Source organism: Scophthalmus maximus, chromosome 11, assembly GCF_022379125.1.
Source record: "Scophthalmus maximus strain ysfricsl-2021 chromosome 11, ASM2237912v1, whole genome shotgun sequence".
Taxonomy (NCBI): domain Eukaryota; kingdom Metazoa; phylum Chordata; class Actinopteri; order Pleuronectiformes; family Scophthalmidae; genus Scophthalmus; species Scophthalmus maximus.
The window spans coordinates 850,854-873,389 of NC_061525.1; the positions used below are offsets into that span (position 1 = coordinate 850,854).

At 41.8% G+C, this 22,536-nt stretch overlaps 1 protein-coding gene across 2 annotated transcripts in view; it reads right to left on the reverse strand.

The window, feature by feature from the left end:
* The window catches only part of nf1a (neurofibromin 1a), a 102,902-nt gene extending 80,886 nt beyond the window's left edge, over positions 1–22,016 (reverse strand). For both annotated transcript variants that reach the window (XM_047335433.1, XM_035622816.2), the window contains exons 1-4: positions 21,759–22,016; positions 12,875–13,018; positions 10,263–10,346; positions 1,772–1,962 (exon numbers count right to left, since the gene is read on the reverse strand). In XM_047335433.1, the coding sequence (XP_047191389.1) occupies positions 1,772–1,962; positions 10,263–10,346; positions 12,875–13,018; positions 21,759–21,818 (479 nt within the window). In that variant the 5' untranslated portion in view covers positions 21,819–22,016. The remainder of the gene's footprint in view (positions 1–1,771; positions 1,963–10,262; positions 10,347–12,874; positions 13,019–21,758) is intronic.
* Positions 22,017–22,536: the final 520 nt, after the last annotated feature.

A 22,536-nucleotide genomic window follows, 5' to 3' on the forward strand; every position in this document is an offset into this window, starting at 1 on the left:
TACGACACCATTTCACACAAAGTGGTTTGGAAAAAAGGAAAGCAGGGTTGGAGGAGATCATTTCCACAAAATGTTGGTTGTACCAAGTCAATCCTCGGGAAAAGAAGGATGTTAACAGAGAAGTTATTCCGTTTATTGCTGAACCCACCATATTCCTGGCTGAGGGACATGCTTTCAAAAAGAGCCTGTATGACGGTAAAGAAATCTCTGACTGGGACCAGCAGAAGTAGAGTGTATTTTCACTTTCACTCATTAAATATTTCACAGATCGCTAATGTTACCGACTTTACTTGCAAAGCCTTTGTTTCACTTGTGGCAACGAGCGTTGTCTCCACTAACTTTTTTCAAGTACAACGAGTCGTTCACTCTTTACCATCTGGCCAAGCCCCTGCACAGCTCAGGCCCCGACACAGTCACACAGAGACACAGGATTGTGAATAGCGAAAATTCATCATAGACGAATGAATGAATTTCTTTAGTACTTCAGCAGCACCGGCAACGTGACTCACTGAACGTGACTGACGCTGCAGGGCTGTAACGTGCTACGTTCATTAACAATAAAAGTAAACTGACGTTTTGCCAGTTAAATGCTTGATTACTGGTGTTGACAGAATTGACACAATTTCGGCTGAGCACAGATCACTGAAAAATAAGCCAATCGCCGCACCCCTAGTTCCATATTATGACAATATATCACTTGTCTCGGTAAACTCAGGACTACTTGTGGTTCCCAGAGTCTGTAAAAGTAGGCTGCTCTCCTCTGGAAAGGTTAGACTTAAAACTTTCCTCTTTGAAAAAAGCTTGTAGTCTGGTTCTGCTAGACATTTCTTCCTGGGTTTTTTCCTACATTGTGAGTAAATGTTGAATGGACTATATTTATATGCGCTTTTCTAGTCTTATTGACCACTCAAAGTGATTTATAGGACATGTCAAATTCACCCATTCACAAACATTCATACAGTGCTGCTATTCACCCAGCTTTTTCACTAACATCCATACACTGTTTGAAGAGTGTCTTGCCCAAGGACAAATCGGCTTGTGGATTAGGGGAAGGTGGGATCGAACCGCCAGCTTTTGGGTTAGTTGACTACCGACTCTGAATCCTGAGCCACAGCCGCCCGTTTAGTGCTTGTTGTGGGAATTTTTGGGATCCTCTGAAGTATTGTAAGGTCTCAACCATACTACGTTAAGACCCTTGAGATAATGTATGTTGTGATTTTGCGCTATACAAATAAAACTGAATTGAACTGGCTGTGTGGTTAGCACCTCACATAAAAATATTGGGTTCTTATTTTGGCACTGTGTAAGGACAACTACCTCATGCAAGTTTCTATGAATTTAAACAGCCAACTAATGTCCAATCCTTAATGTAGGGGTTTGAAAAATGAAAAAGTACTGACATTACATTCATTTAGCAGACGCTTTTGTCCAAAGCAACTTACAATATGTGTATTCAACCATGAAGATATTACCCAAAAGTGCAAGAATCGATAAAGTAAATAGACATTTATCAAATAGGTATAAACAACTTCAAGTGCTCATTCAGATATATATGATTAATATTGACCTAATAGAATATTTTTTTGTTAAAGAAAAAATCTATGAAAATATTAGGGAGGTTCCAATTGACTAATGTCCTAGTCAATTAGGTGATTTGTCTAATGTCCCAGTTAATTAGGTTATTTGAGAAAGATTCTATTAGCAGTCATTACTGTCATCATTAAGATGACCATGAGCATACTGATTGACTAGGTTATAGTAAGAGAGCTACCTGGTGGAGATACGGCTGAAGACGGCATTGAAGTTGTTGCAGCTCAGAGAGAAGAGGACCGCTGAGGCAGAGGACCGGAGCTCTGTTGCATGCTGGTTGCCCTCACGGTACGTATAGATGAAATGGCAGATCTCTGGCAGCAGCTGTTTGACCAGCATGGTCTCATCCAAACGCAAGCAGTCCTTAGATTGCTGAGGGGGAAGAGAATATAGAGGAAGAAGACAGTCAGGAAAAATTCATCGGTCTATTTCACTGATTTGATCACTCAAGCTGAAATTGGAGAATGACTAGGGCTGAACTGTGATTTGTGATTTGATTAGCGATATAATTTTTTTTAAAGTAAAGCTTCAGTTCAATATTCACTGTGTAACAGATTTAAAACATGTGATGGAGCATTACCATGTGAGATACCATCAAAATATTGACTACTCTTTATTCTAATGCAAGGATGAGAAATTGTAGATATGAATTGCTTCCAAAATGTATTTATATATATTTTTTAAATTGGCATAGAACATAGAACAATTATCACAAAATCTGTGACTGTTCTAACTAAATAAACTAATAATAAAAAATAATAATAATTCCAATAAGAAAATTATAGCAACTTTCAGTAAAAAATCTCTGACATTTAAATAGGAAGGTTATTCACTTATGTCTCAGGAGCCCCATCTAAATATTGCACAATCTGCAGTCAGTAGAACAATATTTACTAATACCCAGCATTTAGCTTATAAATTAACAAAATACAGACAGAAAAATTATCAAAAAAGTAAATGTAAATGTAATAATAGAAATGTGATACATGAAATATGTAAATATGGCACATTCAAATGTAACACTTATTTGCTGATAACCAGAACTTGACTTTTGAACAATTGTTTATGCCACTTTATGATAAAAGGCAGAACAAATTAAATCCTAAAATTACTCAACTCAACAGAAGCTTTCATACAGTAACACTAACTTCCCTGACATCAGTACTTCTTCTCAACACTCATAGTCAACTGACAAAAGGGAAAAGGGAAAAATGAGACTGAACACAACCAGCACACTTTACTAAACACACAAGCACACACACAGAGAGAGAGAGAGAGAGAGAGAGAGAGAGAGAGAGAGAGAGAGAGAGAGAGAGAGAGAGAGAGACTTAACAATTGTAAGATGCAGCCTGTGGCCAAAACACTGAAGCCTGGTCCACTGATTTAATTTCAGTGGTGATGCACATCTGGCCCTCTTTATTCTGACTCCAGCTGGACAGACAGTCTCTTAGTCCACGGGCAGTGATCTCTCCCGTGTGTTCAACATGAAAGTCCTCGTTAATGAAGATTACGGTGAGACTGGGGTACGGCTCGGTCGTCCTGCTTGACCACAAATCTGCTGTTGTGGTGGAATACTCCACACTCCTACATTCCACGTACAGTTCTGAGTGTGTGTGTGGGAGGGAATTGAATATCTCTTGTCCAGCGTTCAGATGAGTTTTTGAAACCCCTCTCCATCTTTCTTAACAGTCTATCTATTTGCAGTCTGTCACGTTAGCCAGTTTCATGCGGAGCAATATTCGCAAATGGGATGTAGCGACTTTTCCACAACATGCAGAATACCTTCTTTTGTTGCACTCATCTCAAACCAGAAAACACTCCCATATCACATAAGTGCTGCTTCTCTTCAGCGAATAAATTGTCCATCGTTGCTTCTGGCTCCTCCAAGGCCACTCCACCAATGCAATGTTTTTCTTTAGTTTCACGCGTGTTGTTGGTGGGCGTATACGCAGTTGCCCTGGGCAACTTCTGATTGGTGAGCCTCACTAGTACATGAGGAGCACTGCATTTCTGATTGGTGGGCATGACGGGCACATGGACTGCATGAATATGTTAAACCATTGACAGCAAAGTATAAAGCCTGGGTCAGATGCACTGCAAAACATATTCTAAATCGCAGCTTTTGAGATTTGCAAATCGCAATTTCGATTTGAAAAGGATTAATCGTTCAGCCCTAGGAAGAACTCATGACTGAACTACAGTATAAACTAATAGTGATTGAGAAAGCACGTTACGACGGCTGAATGTTGGTAAACAACTTTTGAAGCAGAAGCCAGTGCTACCCGCTCAACTGGCATCCAGCTGTCTCACTCTTCACTGCAACCAGTAAGGAGACAGCATTTTCCACTTCGAGCAGGACACACGTTTACATCTCTGACTGTGTGGAAATGTGAAATTGTTGTGAAAAATTTCATGATTGAATGTCATGAAAATAACGGGGAAAATAGCTATATTTAAGAAAATGGTAGAACCACAAAAAGTTGATCATTCAGGAAAATATGGTGGGTACAGCCCTAATAACCTAGAAAGTCTGGTAAAACTCTACCAACAATGAGTAAAACAGGACAAAAACACTTGATTTGAAGGTCTCTTTTGGCTCTATTCAGTAGCGCGGCTATGAGCTCAGTGATATATATAATTATGGAGATGTCTTTTTCCCGGACAATAGATCACCACGTCATGTACCGTCAGATACAGATAACTCAGTTCAGACATGTATAAACCACTGTTATTCTGTAAGCTTACTGAGAAAATGTCATTATAGTAGGAAACAAAGGATTGGGAGCAGAACCAATCTACATCTGCATTTTTGATGGATCATTATCTGATGCATATACTTTCAGCTGTCAAATATTAAATTTAAAGTATTAATAATATTAATACTAATTATAAAAGTGCAGTTCGCAAGTTTTCCACTTAACATGGTTTCTTCCTGAGAGGGAATGGTGGTCACCTGCCAAGAGCTTCAGCCATCATCATAGCATTATAACAATTTCTTTAACTGGTTAGCATGCTTACTCCAGTAGAAGCAAAGAAATGATAGAAATAGAAGCAAAACATTTTGAATTGACTTCACTTTCCACTGTTAGGGACAGCTCTAGGTGAGTAAACTAATGAAGTTTGATGCTGAACTCACAACATTTCTGTTCTAGTAAATAGCCATGCTAACGTTGGCTATGTAGCAATAGAGTCAAATTACATATTGCGCCTTTAATTTAGGCCTTCCGCAGAACAAGTATTTGATGCTAAGCTGCAATGTATCATGTGAGCTTGCCGTATAGGATCCTGACTTTTTGCGAATCTGCCAATACGAAGAACCAATCCAATACCAGTGCAATTTAAAAAATCACAACTATTATTAAAATACCATATTTTATGGTATTTTAAGCTGTTTAGTAATAACCCTGTATAAAGGTGATGATAACCATCATTGTCGTATGGCCTGGATCAGGTTAAATGCTTTGAAAAACAGATACAGAGAATGAATGACATATAACTTCTTTTATTATCTCGTTTGACAGACATAACTGAAAAAACGAATGAACCTAGGAATAAACAACAATTACTTACATCTAAATAACTGTAAAAGTGCAGCCACAGCATATAACAATAATGGACCTAAAGATTTTTAAACACAACAATAACAGTATAAATCAGAGCAACAGCAACTTCAAAACTAAATAAATCTTTTTAAAAATGTTAATGGCCACTACGGTTTAAAAAAGTAAAAACCCTTTAGATTGTATCTTTCATAGGAACAGTATAAACATGGCAAACGTCGCTATTTTACTAGTTTGAAAATATTACAGGAAATAAATATATATATATATATATTTATATATATCTATATCTATATCTCACTTCTCCGTCGCTCCAAAACAGCTTTTGTGTCTCTGCTGAGAGAAATGTTATCTAAGCCAGTGATTCTCAAACTAGGGGTATTGACCGACACAGGGTTAGCAAGATGATTGCTGGGGGTCGCAAAAAGGTTGTGGAGAAAAACAAATATGTATGCTATACTCAAAAAAAGATGACATACACTGCTCAAAAAATTTATGGGAACATAATAATCTCAGTATAACACCAAGTCAGTCAAACTTCAGTAATATCAATCTGTGTCACCTACTTTGGTGCAAATCAAAGTGACAACAGGTGCAATGGAGGCAAAAGCAAGACAACCTCCAACCAGGGAATGGTTTTACATGTGGAGGCCACAGACAGTTGTTCTCTCCTTCCTGACTGATTCTTCTCTAGTTCTGTGTTCTGCTAGTGTCCTTGTCACTACTGGTAGCATGAGGCCAAACTGTCACAAGTTGATTCCGCCTGTGATTTTTATTTTTTACTTTGATTTTTGGTGTGATTTTGAAGCCAGACCTCAATGAGTAGATTTTAGTTTCCATTGACTGTTATTACTTCATTTTGTTTGTGAACAAATTATACAATGTACATTTTTACTGCGCAGGCGCCGCAGAGACTGGCAGCCTGAAAGTCTCCCAATTTAAGCTTTTAACTCTTAACTTTACAAAAATAAACTTCTTACTTTTCCCCTAGTTACTTAACATTTTTGCACAAAGTGCCTGCTTACTTTGGCGGGGGGGGGGGGGGTCGTTGTTGTTTTTAAATCTAACTACGACAACAATGTGCAAGTCAACAGACCACCACCTAAAAACAACAACACTGCGCCTCCACTTGCATGAGGAGCTATTCCTGAAGGAGATCCTGGGGGATGAGCAACACAACCCGGGGAGATGGTGAGAAAAGAGGACAGAGAGGAGATGGGGATACAAACAAGATGAACACATTTTCTACCCTGGTCAACGGACAGCATGAATACCCCAGGTGCAGTCTATTATGCCTTACAGAGAAGTGGCTGAGAGGGAAGATACTAGACAAGTGTTTCTCAAGGGTTAGGGTGGTTGTGCATTAGTTCCCTCTAGTGGCATGCAGGAGGAAGCGCCAAAATATATAACATTTCTAAATGAAATAAATTTTAATACTATAAAAATTCGCTTTGGATAGTTTTATCTCAGACAATGACCTGACCTGACCTGACCCCTTGATGATGGGGTCAGAGACAACATCACTGCACACCTCGTCTCGCTCAGGACAGTTCCATGAATATTTCCCAGCGACGGCCAGAGCAAACAGCTGGATGAGAAACCCGCTCAGCGTCGAAACCTCTGAAATGCCCAAGGATTTCACTGTTGGAGAGCAGGAGAGTTTAATAGAACTGTCTTGTCTGCTTTCAGAAGACAGTCGTTGTTGGAATTTTGGATACAGCAACACAGCAAATACCCTGCACTTGCAGACAAGGCTGTGTGCTTTCTACTTCCTTTTGCGACCACATATCTCTGAGCCAGACCTGAGACTGAAGCTGAACTGAACTGAACCGATGGTGACAACAACCAACTCACAACTCTGTATGTTGTGAAAACATTTTTTGAGACAGTGAGAGTACTTTTTACTACTACTCATTTTATTACTAATCATATTGGTAGGTCTCTAATTACAAAACAACTTTATCATGCTGTTGTTCCTGAAATGTCCAAATTAGTTTTTTGAGCGAAGCTGTAATGAACATCTTACAACATTATTCATTTCAACAATGGAATTAAGGGAGCACTTAAATCACTCATCAGATATTGACGAACAAATTATACTGATGTACTGATGTACATTGTCAAATTTGTTGAGAACAAAATGACATAACAATGGTCAATGGAAACCAAAATCATCAACCCATTGAGGGATGGATTCAAAATCACACCTAAAATAAAATTAAAACAATTTAAATCACAGGCTGATCAAACTTGCAAGAATTTTACCAAGGCAACTAATTATGTGACCCAGTAGAGTGTATTGCCTCTACTCCTGATGAGTCGTTGGATAGTGTCCTGGGGGATCTCCTCCCTGGATCAGGGCATCAGTGAGCAGTACTTGGTGACGATGATGCACCGATACATATCGTCCCATAGGTGCTCAGTTGGATTTAGGTCAGGGGAACGAGAGGGCCAGTCAATGGCATCAATGTCTTCAACACCCAGGAACTACCTTAATGGTAAATTATATTTATATGCACTTTTCTAGTCTTATCGACCAACCATTCACACAGTGCTGTTTGCCCTGCCTTTTCTGTCACACCCATACACATTCATACAGTACCAGAAAAATAATTAAAGGAAGTGAATTTTTAAACAAAGTTTAATTATTGTTACTACCCAATCTGGCCACATGAAGCTGGGCATTGGCCTGCACCAGGAGGGACCCAAGGCCCACTGCACAAGTGTAAGGTCTAAAAATCACTGAGGATTTCATCCCCGTACCTAACCCGCAAGATATGGTACCGTTAGCCATGAAATGGAGGTCTGTGCAACACTCCAAAGAGACCGTCACTGACCAACCGCCAAACAGGCGGCATAAAGTTCACCGTGGCGTCTCCAGACTCTTTCACGCCAGTCACATGCAGTGTTTCCTCTAGGATTTTTTTCAGCAGCGGGGGCAGGCCAGTGTGAACCTGCTCTCATTTGCGAAGAGAATGGGGCACCAATGGTGTACCTGCATATTCTGGCGTCTTCAACCTGAGCCTGAAGCTGGGGAGCGTTCCACAGCTTTGGAAGACATCCTGCTTGGAGCTGGTACCAAAAGTATCGCACCCGAAGGACCTCAACAGCTACAGGCCAGTGGCATTGACATCGCACCTAATAAAGACATTGGAGCGCCTGGTGCTCGTCCATCTCCGCCCCCTGGTGAGACCCTCGATGGACCCGCTGCAGTTTGCCAACCAGCCTGGCATCGGGGTGGATGACGCCGTCATCTTCCTCCTCCACAGAGCTCTTTCTCACCTGGAGAAGCCTGGAAGCACTGTGAGAATCATGTTCTTTGATTTCTCCAATGCCGTCATGTACAGCACAGCCACCTGCCATCTGCAAAAGTTCTTTGACGACTCTGCCACCGTCGGACTCATCACAGATGACGATGACAGGGAGTACAGAGAACTGACCCAGGACGTTTTGGACTGGTGCCTATGGAACCACCTCCAGATCAACGCAGGTAAAACCAAGGAGCTGGTGGTGGATTTACGCAGGCGCAGTAACCCCCCCACGACAGCGGTGAACATCCAGGGAAAGGACATAGAGAGAGTGGACTCTTATAAGTACCCGGGTTTTCACCTGAACAATAAACTGGACTGGACAGACAACACCATGGCACTCTACAAGAAGGGCCAGAGCAGACTGTACCTGCTCAGGAGAGTCAGGTCCTCAGGAGTGCAGGGAGCGCTCCTCAGGACATTCTTTGACACTGTGGTGGCATCAGCCATTTTCTATGGAGTCGTCTGCTGGAGCAACAGCATCTCAACAGCTGACAGGAAGAGACTCGACAGACTGATCAGGAAGGCCAGCTCTGTAATAGCATGCCCCTTGGACACAGTGCAGGTGGTGGGAGAGAGGAGGATGGTAGCTAAGCTATCATCAGTGACGCCCACCCCATGCAGGACACTGTCTCTGCACTGAACAGCTCCTTCAGCGACCGGCTCCTTCACCCTAAGTGTGTGAAGGAGCGGTACCGCAGGTTCTTCCTTCCTGCTGCTGTCAGACAACCAGCACTGCTCACAGTAGAACGCGCGCACGCACGCACGCGCGCACACGCGCACACGCACACACGCACACACGCACACACACACACACACACACACACACACACACACACACACATACACACATATTATATATTCCCCATTGTAGGACAAATAAAGGCATATCTTATCTTATCTTATCTAATCTCTCATAATACCAATTGAGCTACACAGAGCTGGGCTGTGAGCACAGGTCCCACTAGAGGATGTCGGGCCCTCATGCCACCCTCACAGAGTCTGTTTCTGACAGTTTGGTCAGAAACATGCACACTAGTAGCCTGCTGGAGGTCATGTAGTATGGCTCTGGCAGTGCTCCTCCTTTTCCTCCGGCAGATGCCGGTCCTGCTGCTGTGTTGAGGCCCTTCTACAGCCATGTTCTCGTGTAACAGTCCCCCTGGTATCTCCTCCATGCTCTTGAGACTGTGCTGGGAGTCATAGCAAACCTTCTTGCAACAGCACATATGGATGTGCCATCCTGGAGGAGCTGGACTACCTGTGCAACCTGACTGGGCTGCTGGTCCCGCCTCATGCTACCAGTAGTGACAAGGCCACTAGCAGAACACAGAACTAGAGAAGAATCAGTCAGGAAGGAGAAGGACGGAACATCTTTCTGTGGCCTCCACATTTAAAACCATTCCCTGGTTGGATGTTGTCTTGCTTTTGCCTCCATTGCACCTGTTGTCACATTCATTTGCACCAAAGTAGGTGAGACTGATTCATAATCACTTATGCTTCCTAAATGGACAGATTTGATATTCAGAAAGGTACATAGTGTACCTTCCATCTGGCAGTGTGGACAGGACTACCAGCAAATAACTGCAAATAAAAACTGGACCGAGGAGGAGACCATGATTGATACGTAGATTACCAGATGTTTGAGTCTGGTTGAGCACAATACAGCAGCATAGATACTCAATGATTTCATGGTTTGACTTAATTTGCAGCAAAAGGATTGAAGGTAACAACTTATGCACAACTTCTTCAAAGAGAAGAGATCAGATAATTTCTAAAATCTGTTTCAAGACCAGGTGAGACTCACCCCAGCCAGGCACTTCTTCAGTGTATCCAGGATGATGAGCTGGGAGAGGTAGAGGTTCTTTTCAGAGGCTTCTCCAAATATCCGCTATTAAAACAATCACAGGACACAGCATTAGGAAAGCGCACTCCTAGAATGATCTTTTTTTTTCTTTTATAAAAGTGTAACTATTGCCTCTCAGTACTTTTGTTAAGGAGGACCTTTGAATCAACTTAATCAGGTTTTACATTTTCAAAAAAAGGAGACCCCTCTGGGGCCTGTACTAAGCATCAGCCGTCCTGATGACCTGTACTACGAAGCTGGTCATCAGCAGTCTCAATTTTCTTGTCAAGTGAGTTCATGTGGAAGAGGAGGGGTTGTTAATGACAACCAATGTTGTCATAAAGTTTTATGTATGATATGAGAAAGAACGCTGTTGAATTAATATAATATTATTATCGGCCAACCGATATATCAGTAAGGCTCTAACAGAAAGGAACCACTCAAAATAATTTTTTATATTTAAAGTCAACCCAAATATTTGATTGGTGGATTGGAGGTCATCTATGTATTCTGGAGATATCACCTTATGAGCCATAAAAGTAATCACTGAATGGTGATATCTACTGTAAGAGATTTTTGATTGTTTGTTGTTGATTTGATGTTGTTGTTGACCACTTGATATACTGACAACATGGAGCTAACATTGAGAGCCCTCACCGTAAAGGCTGCACTGCCACTGATATTGTTGAGATGTGGTGCTATGGATTGTGCATGGATGTTTTTGTTTTTTGCATCAGCTGCATTATTACATGGAGAATATTCACTCTAAATGAATTAGAGAATTAGATAAATGAATTATATCTTTTATTTATGTTGTGTTCCATCTTCATTTAGTCTGACTTATATATATATTCATTTATTGGTAAGTTAACCAAAGGATTAATCGACTTAACATAAAATAATCATTAAATCAATGGAAAAAATAATCATTAGATTAATCGACTAATCGAAAAAAATATTCAATAGATTAAACGACAAAAAAATTATTGTTAGCTGTAGCCTTACTAACAAGGCAGCAGCCTTGACGTCATGCGTCAAAAAAACGGCGCCTGTGTTTTTATACGAGCTAGCAATTAGCGTGCGTGGCTAAAGTCAACTAACAGTCAAAAGTCTGGCTGTACTTTAACAGATAAAGCGATGTTCAGTGTATTATGTTTTTTGTGGTCTCTGACAGCGAGTTAGCTTGCTCATCTGCCCTCGCCCCTGAAAAAAAATCCTAGAGGAAACACTGGTAATTTTTTTTATTAGATGATAATATTGTACAGTAGCTGGCTAGTTGGATAAGAATGATGTAAAATGCCCTTTATTTTATCTGAGTGAAAAGTGTAAAAATTATTTTTGTTATTTTTTTATTAGTCTGTGATACAATAGAATTAGACTACAGTATGTTGGGCAACCACAGTCTAGTCAATGTTTGGCAAACACCGGTTTACCTAAGAAGTGAACCAGCTTCATAGGACTAAAAAGCCAGAGTTAAACCTGAACTTACCTTGATAACAGCAAATCCTGCTTCATAGTACAAGCCCTCTGACTTTAGTGCGTACTAGTTACTTTAGTCCTAAGTATTGTATTGAACAATACATTTTTTCATCATCCCTTATCTTTTTACCCACTACCTCTTCCCATATCAATTTTTATACTACGCGCACATATACGATTAAGGATGGGATGTTAAGAGCCTTGCTAAAGCTAGCCGTCACAAGTTTTAGCTCTCTGGTAGTGCGCCTGTCTCCAATGCCGGTGGTCGGAGGTTCGAAGCCTATCCGTGACACATGATTGAGTGCCCCCCCCCCCACGCCTTTTTTACTAATCGCAACCTATAAACACACACACACAGATGATTGCATGAGTGTGAGAGAATATAGTATTTCAGTGTTCTGATTTCTCCACGCATGTTTTGTGTTCTGAGACTGTTAAGATGCACATTTTCAACATTTTATGTTTTGTTCTTACTTTACTTGAAGTGAGAAGAGAACATTATTAGAGAACTTGTTATTTATAAATGCTCCAGATCAATATGAAACCTGACAGTTAACATTGTTGAAATGTTATTGAATTGCAGGTCTTTTTTCTTTATTCGATTTGACAGTCAGTTATTGATAATCAGGCTAGATGTCGATACAACCAAGCTTCTGCAATATGGCACTGAATCATAACGCAAGTTAGACATTATGGTTCCGGACCTTTGCTTGAGGAAAATTTCTCAAACTGGACCTCCCTGCATTTTAATTGAATACTCCTGATCTAAGGCAATCCAACTATTCTGCTATAAAGTCAACTTTTCCTGATTCCTATGATGCTCAGAGCTTGTTGTTGTTGTTAATATAGTTCTACAGTTTGGCTTTGAGCTAGTGATGCTTTGGACTGCATTATATTATTAGGTATTCCTACTATTCTTGTAGGTGAATAAAAAGGGACCAAAAAGGTAAAACATCTCAGTATAAAGATCAAACAGACTGTGTACCTGCATGTGCTGTAGAATGACAACAGAAACCACTAAGTCTATTTGTGACTAAACTACAGAATTTGTGCAACAGCTTCAGCAAAACCCGGAGAGGAGAAAGCCCACTTACCATGTTGTTGACATTTTTGAGGATGGTAGTGAGGCCACTGATGACGAGGGAGAACTTGTACTTGGAGATGTTGATCAAACATTCTTTGTTGTGCTCTGTGCTGACTTTGGTGTGGGTGTTCTGGTGACCAACTTTAATGGGAAGCTGAAGGGAAAGACAAGAGAGGATGATGAGGCACTCAACCCTGTTCAGCCACTTCATTATTTTACAATTCAAAGTCAATTCATCATTACGTTAAATAACAATGTTTGACATCATTGTCCGGTCAGATCACCCTGCCATGGGCCTGCCTCAACTGAGGATGTCTTGTGATAAAAGGCTGAAGCACCCAATGACATTGAGGTGCAAAACTGATGGTGTTATAAAGGCTACATCTGGTGGGCCAAAGACAATGGCAGGTGGAGTGATGATTCTTCAGTCCTAGCCAATGAATCTTTACAGAACTAAACCTACTTCCCTGCCCACTCACTTTATCCTAACCAGGCTTAAATCTTAATCTACGATGTATCATAATGGTAGCTCCATCGGGTGGTTATTGGAAAAACAACTTCATCAGGTCCTAGTTAATGAATCTGCTTCGTTATTTATAGTTTGCCATAATTATCAAACACTGTATGTAAGCTGTCGCAATTATTATGTCATCGACTTATCATACGATACATGAAAATGAACTTGATCATTTCCATTGACCTCGAACAATCGCCATTGTGTTTGTTGACAGGTAGGCGCGCTGCTTCAGTCCTCTCCACTGCTGTCGCAGGCGCAGCTCACAAACAGTGTCAACACCTTAGATAACATTTTTCTCAGCAGCTTTCCTCTAAATTCATTTTGCAAAAACATTGCTGCTTCAACTACCCGACTCTGCGATTACGGCTTTTATTTTGACACAAGACAAAACGATGGCGCTTCATTTAACCAATTAAACTAACGTTGTACCGCTCACCATTTTTCCGCACAGATGCTTATTACTGTCGCACAACGGGCTTCGGAGCGAAAACAGTGATACAGGCGAAGAAAGCGACAGAAAGTGTCCAAGTTTCCGTATAAGCAATAAAAATTTTGCCTTTTTCTGAAAAAGAAACCACTCTTGTATATTTACTATTGCTCATGTTGTATGACTGGGGCAGTGTGGTGTGTGTATGTGTGGCGCGACACAGAGAAAAGGAGCCGAGCAGCTAGAAGTCCGGTGTGCATGCTAGCAGCAGATGTGCAGCTAATGTTACAGCTGATGTCCAATAACAAATGCAGCAACGCCTCGGTTCCACACAAAAGTCTCTGTGTCTGTTCATCTCGCTGTTGGAGGGAAAATAAGGGGTTGGTTGAATTTCGGTTCGGCTTATCCGTTATCTGTAAGGACGTGATTACCTGCCAGGAGGTTGTAATTCATCTGCCAGGACCTGACTGTCTACGTTACGCATCAACGTACTGAAACAAACAAAAGAAATCACTCCTCTCTTAGGCATAATCTCCTCGTCATCATTCTTTAAAACTTCCTAAAACTTATTTTTCTGACCTGTCCATCATGGTTTCTGCTCAAAAGCTTTAAGCTGTGTCCGAAATCACCCCCTAAGTGGTGTCCGAATTCTTAGTGAAATTTCATATACCCTATATAGTGCACTGATTGTATCCCAGAATGCATCGTGAAAAGTAGTGGACATCCGATGGTCACTAACCGAGCAATATATACCATGATGCATTGCGCTCGCTGCGCCGATAAACGGCGGAGGGAAGAGACGAGACAACGGCGGCACAGCAGTGACACGCGTCAGCCTTCTCTCTCTTCTTGCTCTATTTCGCCTAATTTTTGTCAAAAACCATTGATTAATGGTGAAAATAGACACGGATATAAATATAAAATATTTTAAATATAATAGGATCGTCCACCGGCCGGCGTTGTTGTAGTTACGTCATAATCCTGTGACAAAAACGTAATTACCATCGCGACTCAAGTAGTGTCCGAAATCGTAGCTGGTGAGTGACTATATAGCCCACTACAACAAATTCCCTTTATAGTGAGTAGGGGGAAGTGAATGAGTTGGTGATTTCGGACACAGCCTTAGAATGCCTTTTAGCGGTGCAGCAGTGTAAAGGGTCCCCCCTCAAACAGCGCCAGAGTGCTCTTCGCCACGTTCCAACCATTATATGTTACGATGTATGAAAAATTCATATCATACGTAAATAAATATTCGGTATGAACCGGTATACCACCCAGCCCTACTTGTACTTGAGTATTCCCATGGCATTTTCTGCTACTTTATAATTCTATAATTAAACGGATCACGTTACTGAAGAAATGAATGCATTCGTCTATGATGAAATTTCGCTATTCCTAATCCTGAGGAGAGATCTGTGTCCATGTGCTGTGCAGGGGGCGTGGCCAGCTCTCAATGCACGACACAAGAAGCACAGGCAGAGACACTCACCTGCTCCGTGTGCCGGTGGCAGAGAGTGAACGTCTGGTTGTACTTCACCAAAATCAATGGAGAAAACGCTCGTTGTCACAAGTGCAATAAAGGCAGTAACAGTAACCTGTCGAAACATTTACTGAAAGTGAAAGTACATCCAAGCCCAAAGCCTTCACAAATGCAGCTAGTGGGGGGATGACTGAGGAGAGGGCAGGGACAGACTGGGACTAAAAAAATGGCCCAGAACTTTCCCCCCACATAGGCCCGACCACCACTAACTGTGCAGATTGACACGTAGCACCATAGGAATTGGAAAATTCCACTGTTTGTTTTGACATGTGTTTTAGTATGAGTTTGTGACCAGTTCTTGAGCAATTATACAACTGGGTGTGAATTTCAATGTTGCCTGGGTTAAGTTACACAATAATAAATTTTAATTTTATTATAGTCTTGTTCAGGGTGCGATTTGTGAAAATAAACTAACAAAAGGGAAGATGACTATCATGTGTCATGGTGTGGCTTTGAACTCACAACCTTCGTCATATAAAAAATATGAACTAGTAATGATGCTTAACGCAAGGGCTCTTGAACTTGATAGCTGGCACGCCTTCCAATGTGTCGGCGTGTGAGGTTTACACACTGCACAGCACAACATGCGACTGAGAGAACACGTTACATCCACACAACAAAACAAAGCATGAATTGAATGGCACTTTCAAATACCAGCCGGACTGACAGCCATTGGGCGGACATCCAGATGGCCAGTCAGCACATGGAAGAGGGGGTATGAGTTCCACGTCTCTGTGATCAAGTGGAGTCCAACTGTCTGTCTGACCACTATATACTGAGTTGTGTTACTTTTTCCTTTGATTGGCTACAGTTAGTCCAATCACTCAACACACAACATCATGTACTTTATATTAGTTATTTGTTCAAAATAGTGCTGTTCAGTGTTCAACAACGTACTGAGTACAGTTCGAAAAACAAAACATTGTCCATTCCATTCTATTCTCATTTTGTTAAATTTTTTCTACTTGGAAGGAAACAAGAACCGGTAAGAGTACTGTTAAAGTACCGGATCTATAAGCAGCATATTGTACAAAGATGGATCTCTCTAACCTAGTGCATTATTAAAAATATTAATGTTTACATAAAAAATTGACCCCAAAGCAGTTACATGAATGCACTTTTTATCTTACATGACTCACACACACATGCAACTCTACAGTATTGTGGTAGGTGTTAATTCAAATACTGTAATGGACACAACAATATCTGAACAGTTCCGCCGGGTCAACACATAAACCACTATAGGACACCAATCAGGTCAAAAAATGACATGAGTATAAATAAATGCAGAAATGAATTATATCGCAAATTGTATTTATTTACTCATTTATTTGTGTATTTCTAGATGTCTACATTCATTTATTTCTGTGTCTCTGTGTCAATTCATAAATGGTAACTCAGCCGGATTGGCTACAGCGGTGTGATCATCGAATCTACTACCTCTGTCTTGACCTGATCAGCACGACGGAGCTTCCATTAGCTCAGTATCAGCCGCTTAGCCTGTGTGCTGGCAGCTGCAGTTTCATTTGCTTATCTTTCAGCTTATGGCTTAACATAGTACTCTAAAAATTAAGCGATTTGCCTCACTCGGCCAAGCAGGCGCGCAACAGCTGGAAGTCTGAGAGCTACTTGCGAGGGGAAGTTTAGTGTGTGCGCAAATTAGTCAATGTGCAACAGTCCCATCGATTCCACAGCAGTTTTAAAACCAAAATGCTGCCAGACATATGCCTTCAGGCCTGATGCTGCTTTCAGTGGTGCAGCCTCTGACACGTTTTGGTTTACCCGTATCTCCTGGTCAAATGTTGTTGCGCGGTATAAAGCAAATGATACAGGAAATGGCATATATTTAAAGTTTGATGTAATTAGTTCATGAATCAATATCGATGTTTGAAATTATGACCGATATGAATCGGAAAACTATTTTTCAAAAACAAAGACACAGTTTGCAGAACACGTGATGCTACTCTGCTTCTTGTCTGCTGCAATAGCCAAAATATCTCCACACTACCGAATTCCTCGGACGCTTCTTTTAAACAATGTCCTCGTCTTTTGAGCCTTGTGCGATGTCCGTCATGACGTCTTCTTCGTTAACGCTGTCACTCGAGTTAACATTTCCTTTCGTCCTTTTCTCTTTTATCCTGACGGCTGATGAGCTGCAGTAGCCAAAACATTAACATGTGAGCTGCTGCCGGCTGCTTCTCCTACTCTCTGTGCTGTGTGCGTCAACCTAACTTGACGCGGCTGTAACTCTATTCCAGCCACATGATTGGTTTGGCACGGCGCTATTCTCATTATCATTGGCTGTTCGTGTTGTCTGTCAAACCATGGACAGAATTAGTTCTATCGAAGTTCTACCGACCTGTCTTATATTTCTATCGAGGAATGGTTATTTTGCGATTATTATCTTTATCGTTTTATCACCCAGCCCGATGCGAACCTGCATGTTCTGGTGTCCAATCGAGCTGCACAGTGCTGGAATATGAGCATAGGTCCTACTCGAGGATGTCGGGCCCTCATGCCAACCTCATGGAGTCTGTTTCTGACAGTTTGGTCAGAAACATGCACACCAATAGCCTGCTACAGGTCATGTTGTCAGGCTCTGGTAGTGCTCCTCCTGTTCCTTCTTGATCAAAGGAGCAGATACTGGTCCTGCTGCTGGGTTGAGGCCCTTCTACAGCCCTGTCCAGCTCTCCTTGTGTCATTGTTACTTCATGACATTTAATACAATTCGGAAGTAGTGGCTGCAATAATTTAGCAAAATGAACATTGGAAAGCAAGGCTGCTGAGAGAAACGTTATCTAAAAGTTCTGACACAGTTGGTGGGCTGCACATGCGATGCAGTGGAGAGGATTGAAGCAGCGTGACTGGCTATGTCAACAAACACGCATGTAAACACAATGACGTTTGCCGATTATCGAGGTCAATAGAAATGATCGAGTTCATGTTCCTCTATCGTACGATAAGTCGATAATGTAATTATCTAGACAGGCCTACTGACCACACACATAGGAGAGTAAAGTAGTGTCAGCAGTGAACACAATGTTTCTTGAGAGAGTAACTGAAATAAAGGTTTGTTCACTAAGATGAATTCCACTCACTTCATTTTAGTTACTCTCTCAAGAAAGTCTGTTTACTGCCAATGTTAATATACTGACCCTATGTTTATAAGATAAGGTAAATATGTTGCAAAATGCAAGCACTTGTAGACTGGATTTGTGAACTTGTAGAATACAATGTGAGAACTTGTAGATCAAAAATCAAAATCAAATATTCATACACATGTAACCTGAATTTGAAGTCACGGAAAAAATATTCACAAATGTATGGATTGATATTTACACGAATACAATGGCGGCTGCAAACTTGTAATCCAACATTTACTCAGGAGGCAATTTTTTGGTACAACCACAACTCGCTCATTACAACCTCTCGAATCTGCCACTGCAACCTCACAAGTGACAAATCTGCGCCTTGACTTTTGTAACATTTCTTGCAGTGAAAGTGTTGCAGAACTGATTTGTATTTGCTGTGATGAGAGAAAGCATAGTGGGGGGTTTGGTGAGGGCGGGGCAAATCCGTCACTCATTCACAAACATATTACTGGCAATTTCCATGCTCAGTTTCATATCTACTGCGGCCAATATTACAAAAAAATTAATTCAAGAAAATACAATTCTTCGAACATCGCATGGAGTTGGATTTGATCTCACCACAGCAAAGTCTCTGATAATCACCCCCGAGCCACGCTAACTCCTTCATCTACTGGTGTCAGTCACATATTGATCGATTATTTCAGCAGACAGGAAACATTTTGACTAGGTTCACCTAAATCAACTGGTTACTAGGGAGGGGACGAAACAGTTATCTCACAATTTGGTTCAATATACAATATGAGGTTTGCGATTTGTTAATAACAGTTCAATAAAAAAGTATCAATATTCAGAACTGATATTTAATTTTCAGCCATTAAAAATACAAAATAAATTCTCAGACAGACAGATTTTTGCTGGAAACACATAGGCATACACTGCTTGAGGCCACAGACATAAACTCTGTTGTAAGATGTTATCACATGGAGGTTCAGCTTTACTTCACATCCTTAGCATCACGCATATTTTTATGGAGACAGATCAAATCCACAATTTTTGAAGACAGCAGAGACCTTTGGGAGGTAACTATTTAATCTGCGGTTAATAAGATGTGCTCTCTAGGCACAGAAGTTGCTGGGATCGAAAGGTAAGCTTTGGCCGTAGAAGCGAGCCCAGGAAAGCTATCCACAGTCTGTTTACACCACGCCAGAATACCGACCAGTCACGTCGCGACATCCTTTTCTGACTTACGTAATGGATCGTAATATTTTTGGATCGAGATATATCGAATTCTAATTTATTCTCCCAACCCTACTGATTACCCTCAGCTCATTTCAGGGAATACCCACATTTATCAAGATTGTTTTCTCGATGTTTTTGGATGCCAAATTTACCACTACATTACATCCGCGCACGACAGTACACATTAGGCTGTGCCATATCATACAGGCCTCAATCATACAGGTAGTCATTTTGACGTGATGAAAAAGTGTGATATTGCGTTATCATTGTTATAGCAACGCAATGATGTATGACGCACGCATGCGCTCAACAATGACACAAGCCCAAAGATGACTGAGAACGGGAGCAGTCAGGCCGGGCCACATTTTGCAAGTGACTACTCGCCAGGCCCAGGAGGTTTTTATTCATCGCCAGGACCCGTCTGTCTACGTCAGACGGGTCCTGGCTTCAAGTCGGGTCGCACCTCGAATCTGGACAAACATTTAAGGCAGCACCACATTGATTTGGGGCAGTGCACAGTGTTGATGTCTTGTGGTCTCTGAGTGTGTGTGTGTGTGTGTGCTAATCTGTCCTCACTGCTGAAAAAATCTTAGAGGAAACTCTGGCAATCCAATAAAAAGATGCAAGGCATCTGTTATTTCAATTTTAAAAGCATTTGTATTTTTTTTTCATAAGCAGTGAGAGTTTACATTTGTTTTGCTGCCGTTTGTTTACATTTGTACATTTAAAGGTCAATTTCATCAGGTGATAATATTGTACAGTAGCTAGTTGGAAAAGAAGGATGTTAAATGGCCTTCATTTTATTTGCACTAATGAATGCTGCTGCCTTTAAGCTGCGATCACCAACAAAATGTTGTTCAGTGCTTTTTTTCTATATCGTCATAAATAACGCTATCGCAAATGCCCTTGAAAAATCGTGATATCATTTTGAGGATACATCGCCCACCCTACACTGGACCACAGGAAGAGTAAAATACAAGTGGTAATGAATGAAGCCTTTGGAAATAAACCTCTTTTTTTTGCAATAAATGCTTCCTGTCTGCTGAAATAATCGATCAATATGTGACTGACACCAGTACAAGTTAGCGTGGCTCGTGGTGATCATCAGAGACTGTCACATAGTATTCTACAAGTTCACAAATCCAGTCAACACGCGCTTGCATTTGGCAACATATTTACCTCCATACATATCTACAGTATCAACCGGTAAGCGTGAACAGTTTCCATATGACTAAATGAAATGAAGACCATTGAGAATGTCAACTGTATCTACAATACAAAGCTTCTCTATTGTCGTATCATCACTCCTATTGAACTACCTGACAGTGGTAGTTGAAATGTCTGTTAGCAGGAAGACCTGAATGAACCCGTACTACTGACGTTTCCTTGCTCCTGTAGCTCTGACAGCTTTGTACATGGACGGATGAAGAGTCGATGGACGGATGGATGGACACTGACAGGTAGCAGCTTCAAGAGACTTTGTGTCTTTTAACTGATCTCTCTGACATCAATCAAGACCCTGGGGATCTGACCGGAGACCGTGCTCTGGACGCCACTGTGCCCGGTCCTGGTCCTGGTTCCGGTCCTGCTTCCGGTTCACTATCGTTCCCATGCTGCTCAATGTGTCCCATCTTATTTGTTTACATCGGACAGCAGGGCCTCCTGACGTTAGCTCCCTAGCTCCCGTTCCAGAGCTATCGTCTGAGATCTCCAACACGTCAACACAGGCGTGTGTCATGTTCTATCGGTGTGTGCCGTCTGTTGGCTCGCGGCTCACCCCGCACGTAGCCCGGGACAGACGTGGGACAGACGTGGGACAAATGTGATAATTGACGGTGGAAAAAGCGCTAGCTCGAGAGAGCTCCTCCTCGGTGCTCTGCAGCTCAGGCACACACACACACACACACACACACACACACACACACACACACACACGCTAGCGCGCACGCACACACACACACACACACACACACACACACACACTGTGGTCGAGCTCCTCACATCCGACAGTCTGTGGAGCGGACCTTCCGTGTGCAGATGTGCCGTCAACGGCTCCTTCCACCCGCCAGCCCATCTTACCTGCTCATCGAATCTAGTAATCACGGCCTGGACCCACTCCACGGGTTTGTGAGCCGCCATGGCCGGGCGGGGGGACACCGCAGCTCCGTGCGGACTAATCCAAAGTGCGACGCCGAAGCTGACACGTTTATTTCTGTGAGAAAATGTGGTCTGAGTCGACGGGAGAGGACCACGGGGGCGAGTATTTTTCCCTTTCTGTAGGATTCACCATGCCACCGCCATGACACACCACCGGAAGTCTTCTTCAGAGAAACTGGTGGGCAGTGGTGGAGACTGGGGTCAAGCTACCGGTGGTGACGAAAGCAACTTCCTGGTGTAATCTTCAAAATAATGGCTGTTACTGACCACATGTTTCTCCAAGTAATGGCTACAGAAGGAACCCGCGGAAGCTCCAATCTGCACACTGTACAGAACTCCCTCTCTGTCTGGTAAAAGGCTGCTTTACTGCAGTTCTAACAGTCAAAAGCATTGACAAGTACGACTGCTTGTAAAGCTATTAAATGGGCGTAAAAACATCAGATATTCTTACATAGTGTGTTTGATTATATATTCTGCTCAACCTCGTGCTGCACATCTACCCTGGTGACTTTCTTTGTTTTATTTTGAAGTAGGATGGTCCTCACATCCGCTACGAATGTACACAACTCTTGTAGCGGCGGTGGATGACATGCATCAAATAGGATCATCAGGCTTGTCCAAGTGTTTGCAGTCCCGAAGGATTTTATTGTTTTCATTAATGAATTGGAGTCGTCGTAAAGACAATTTACGTAATACTCAG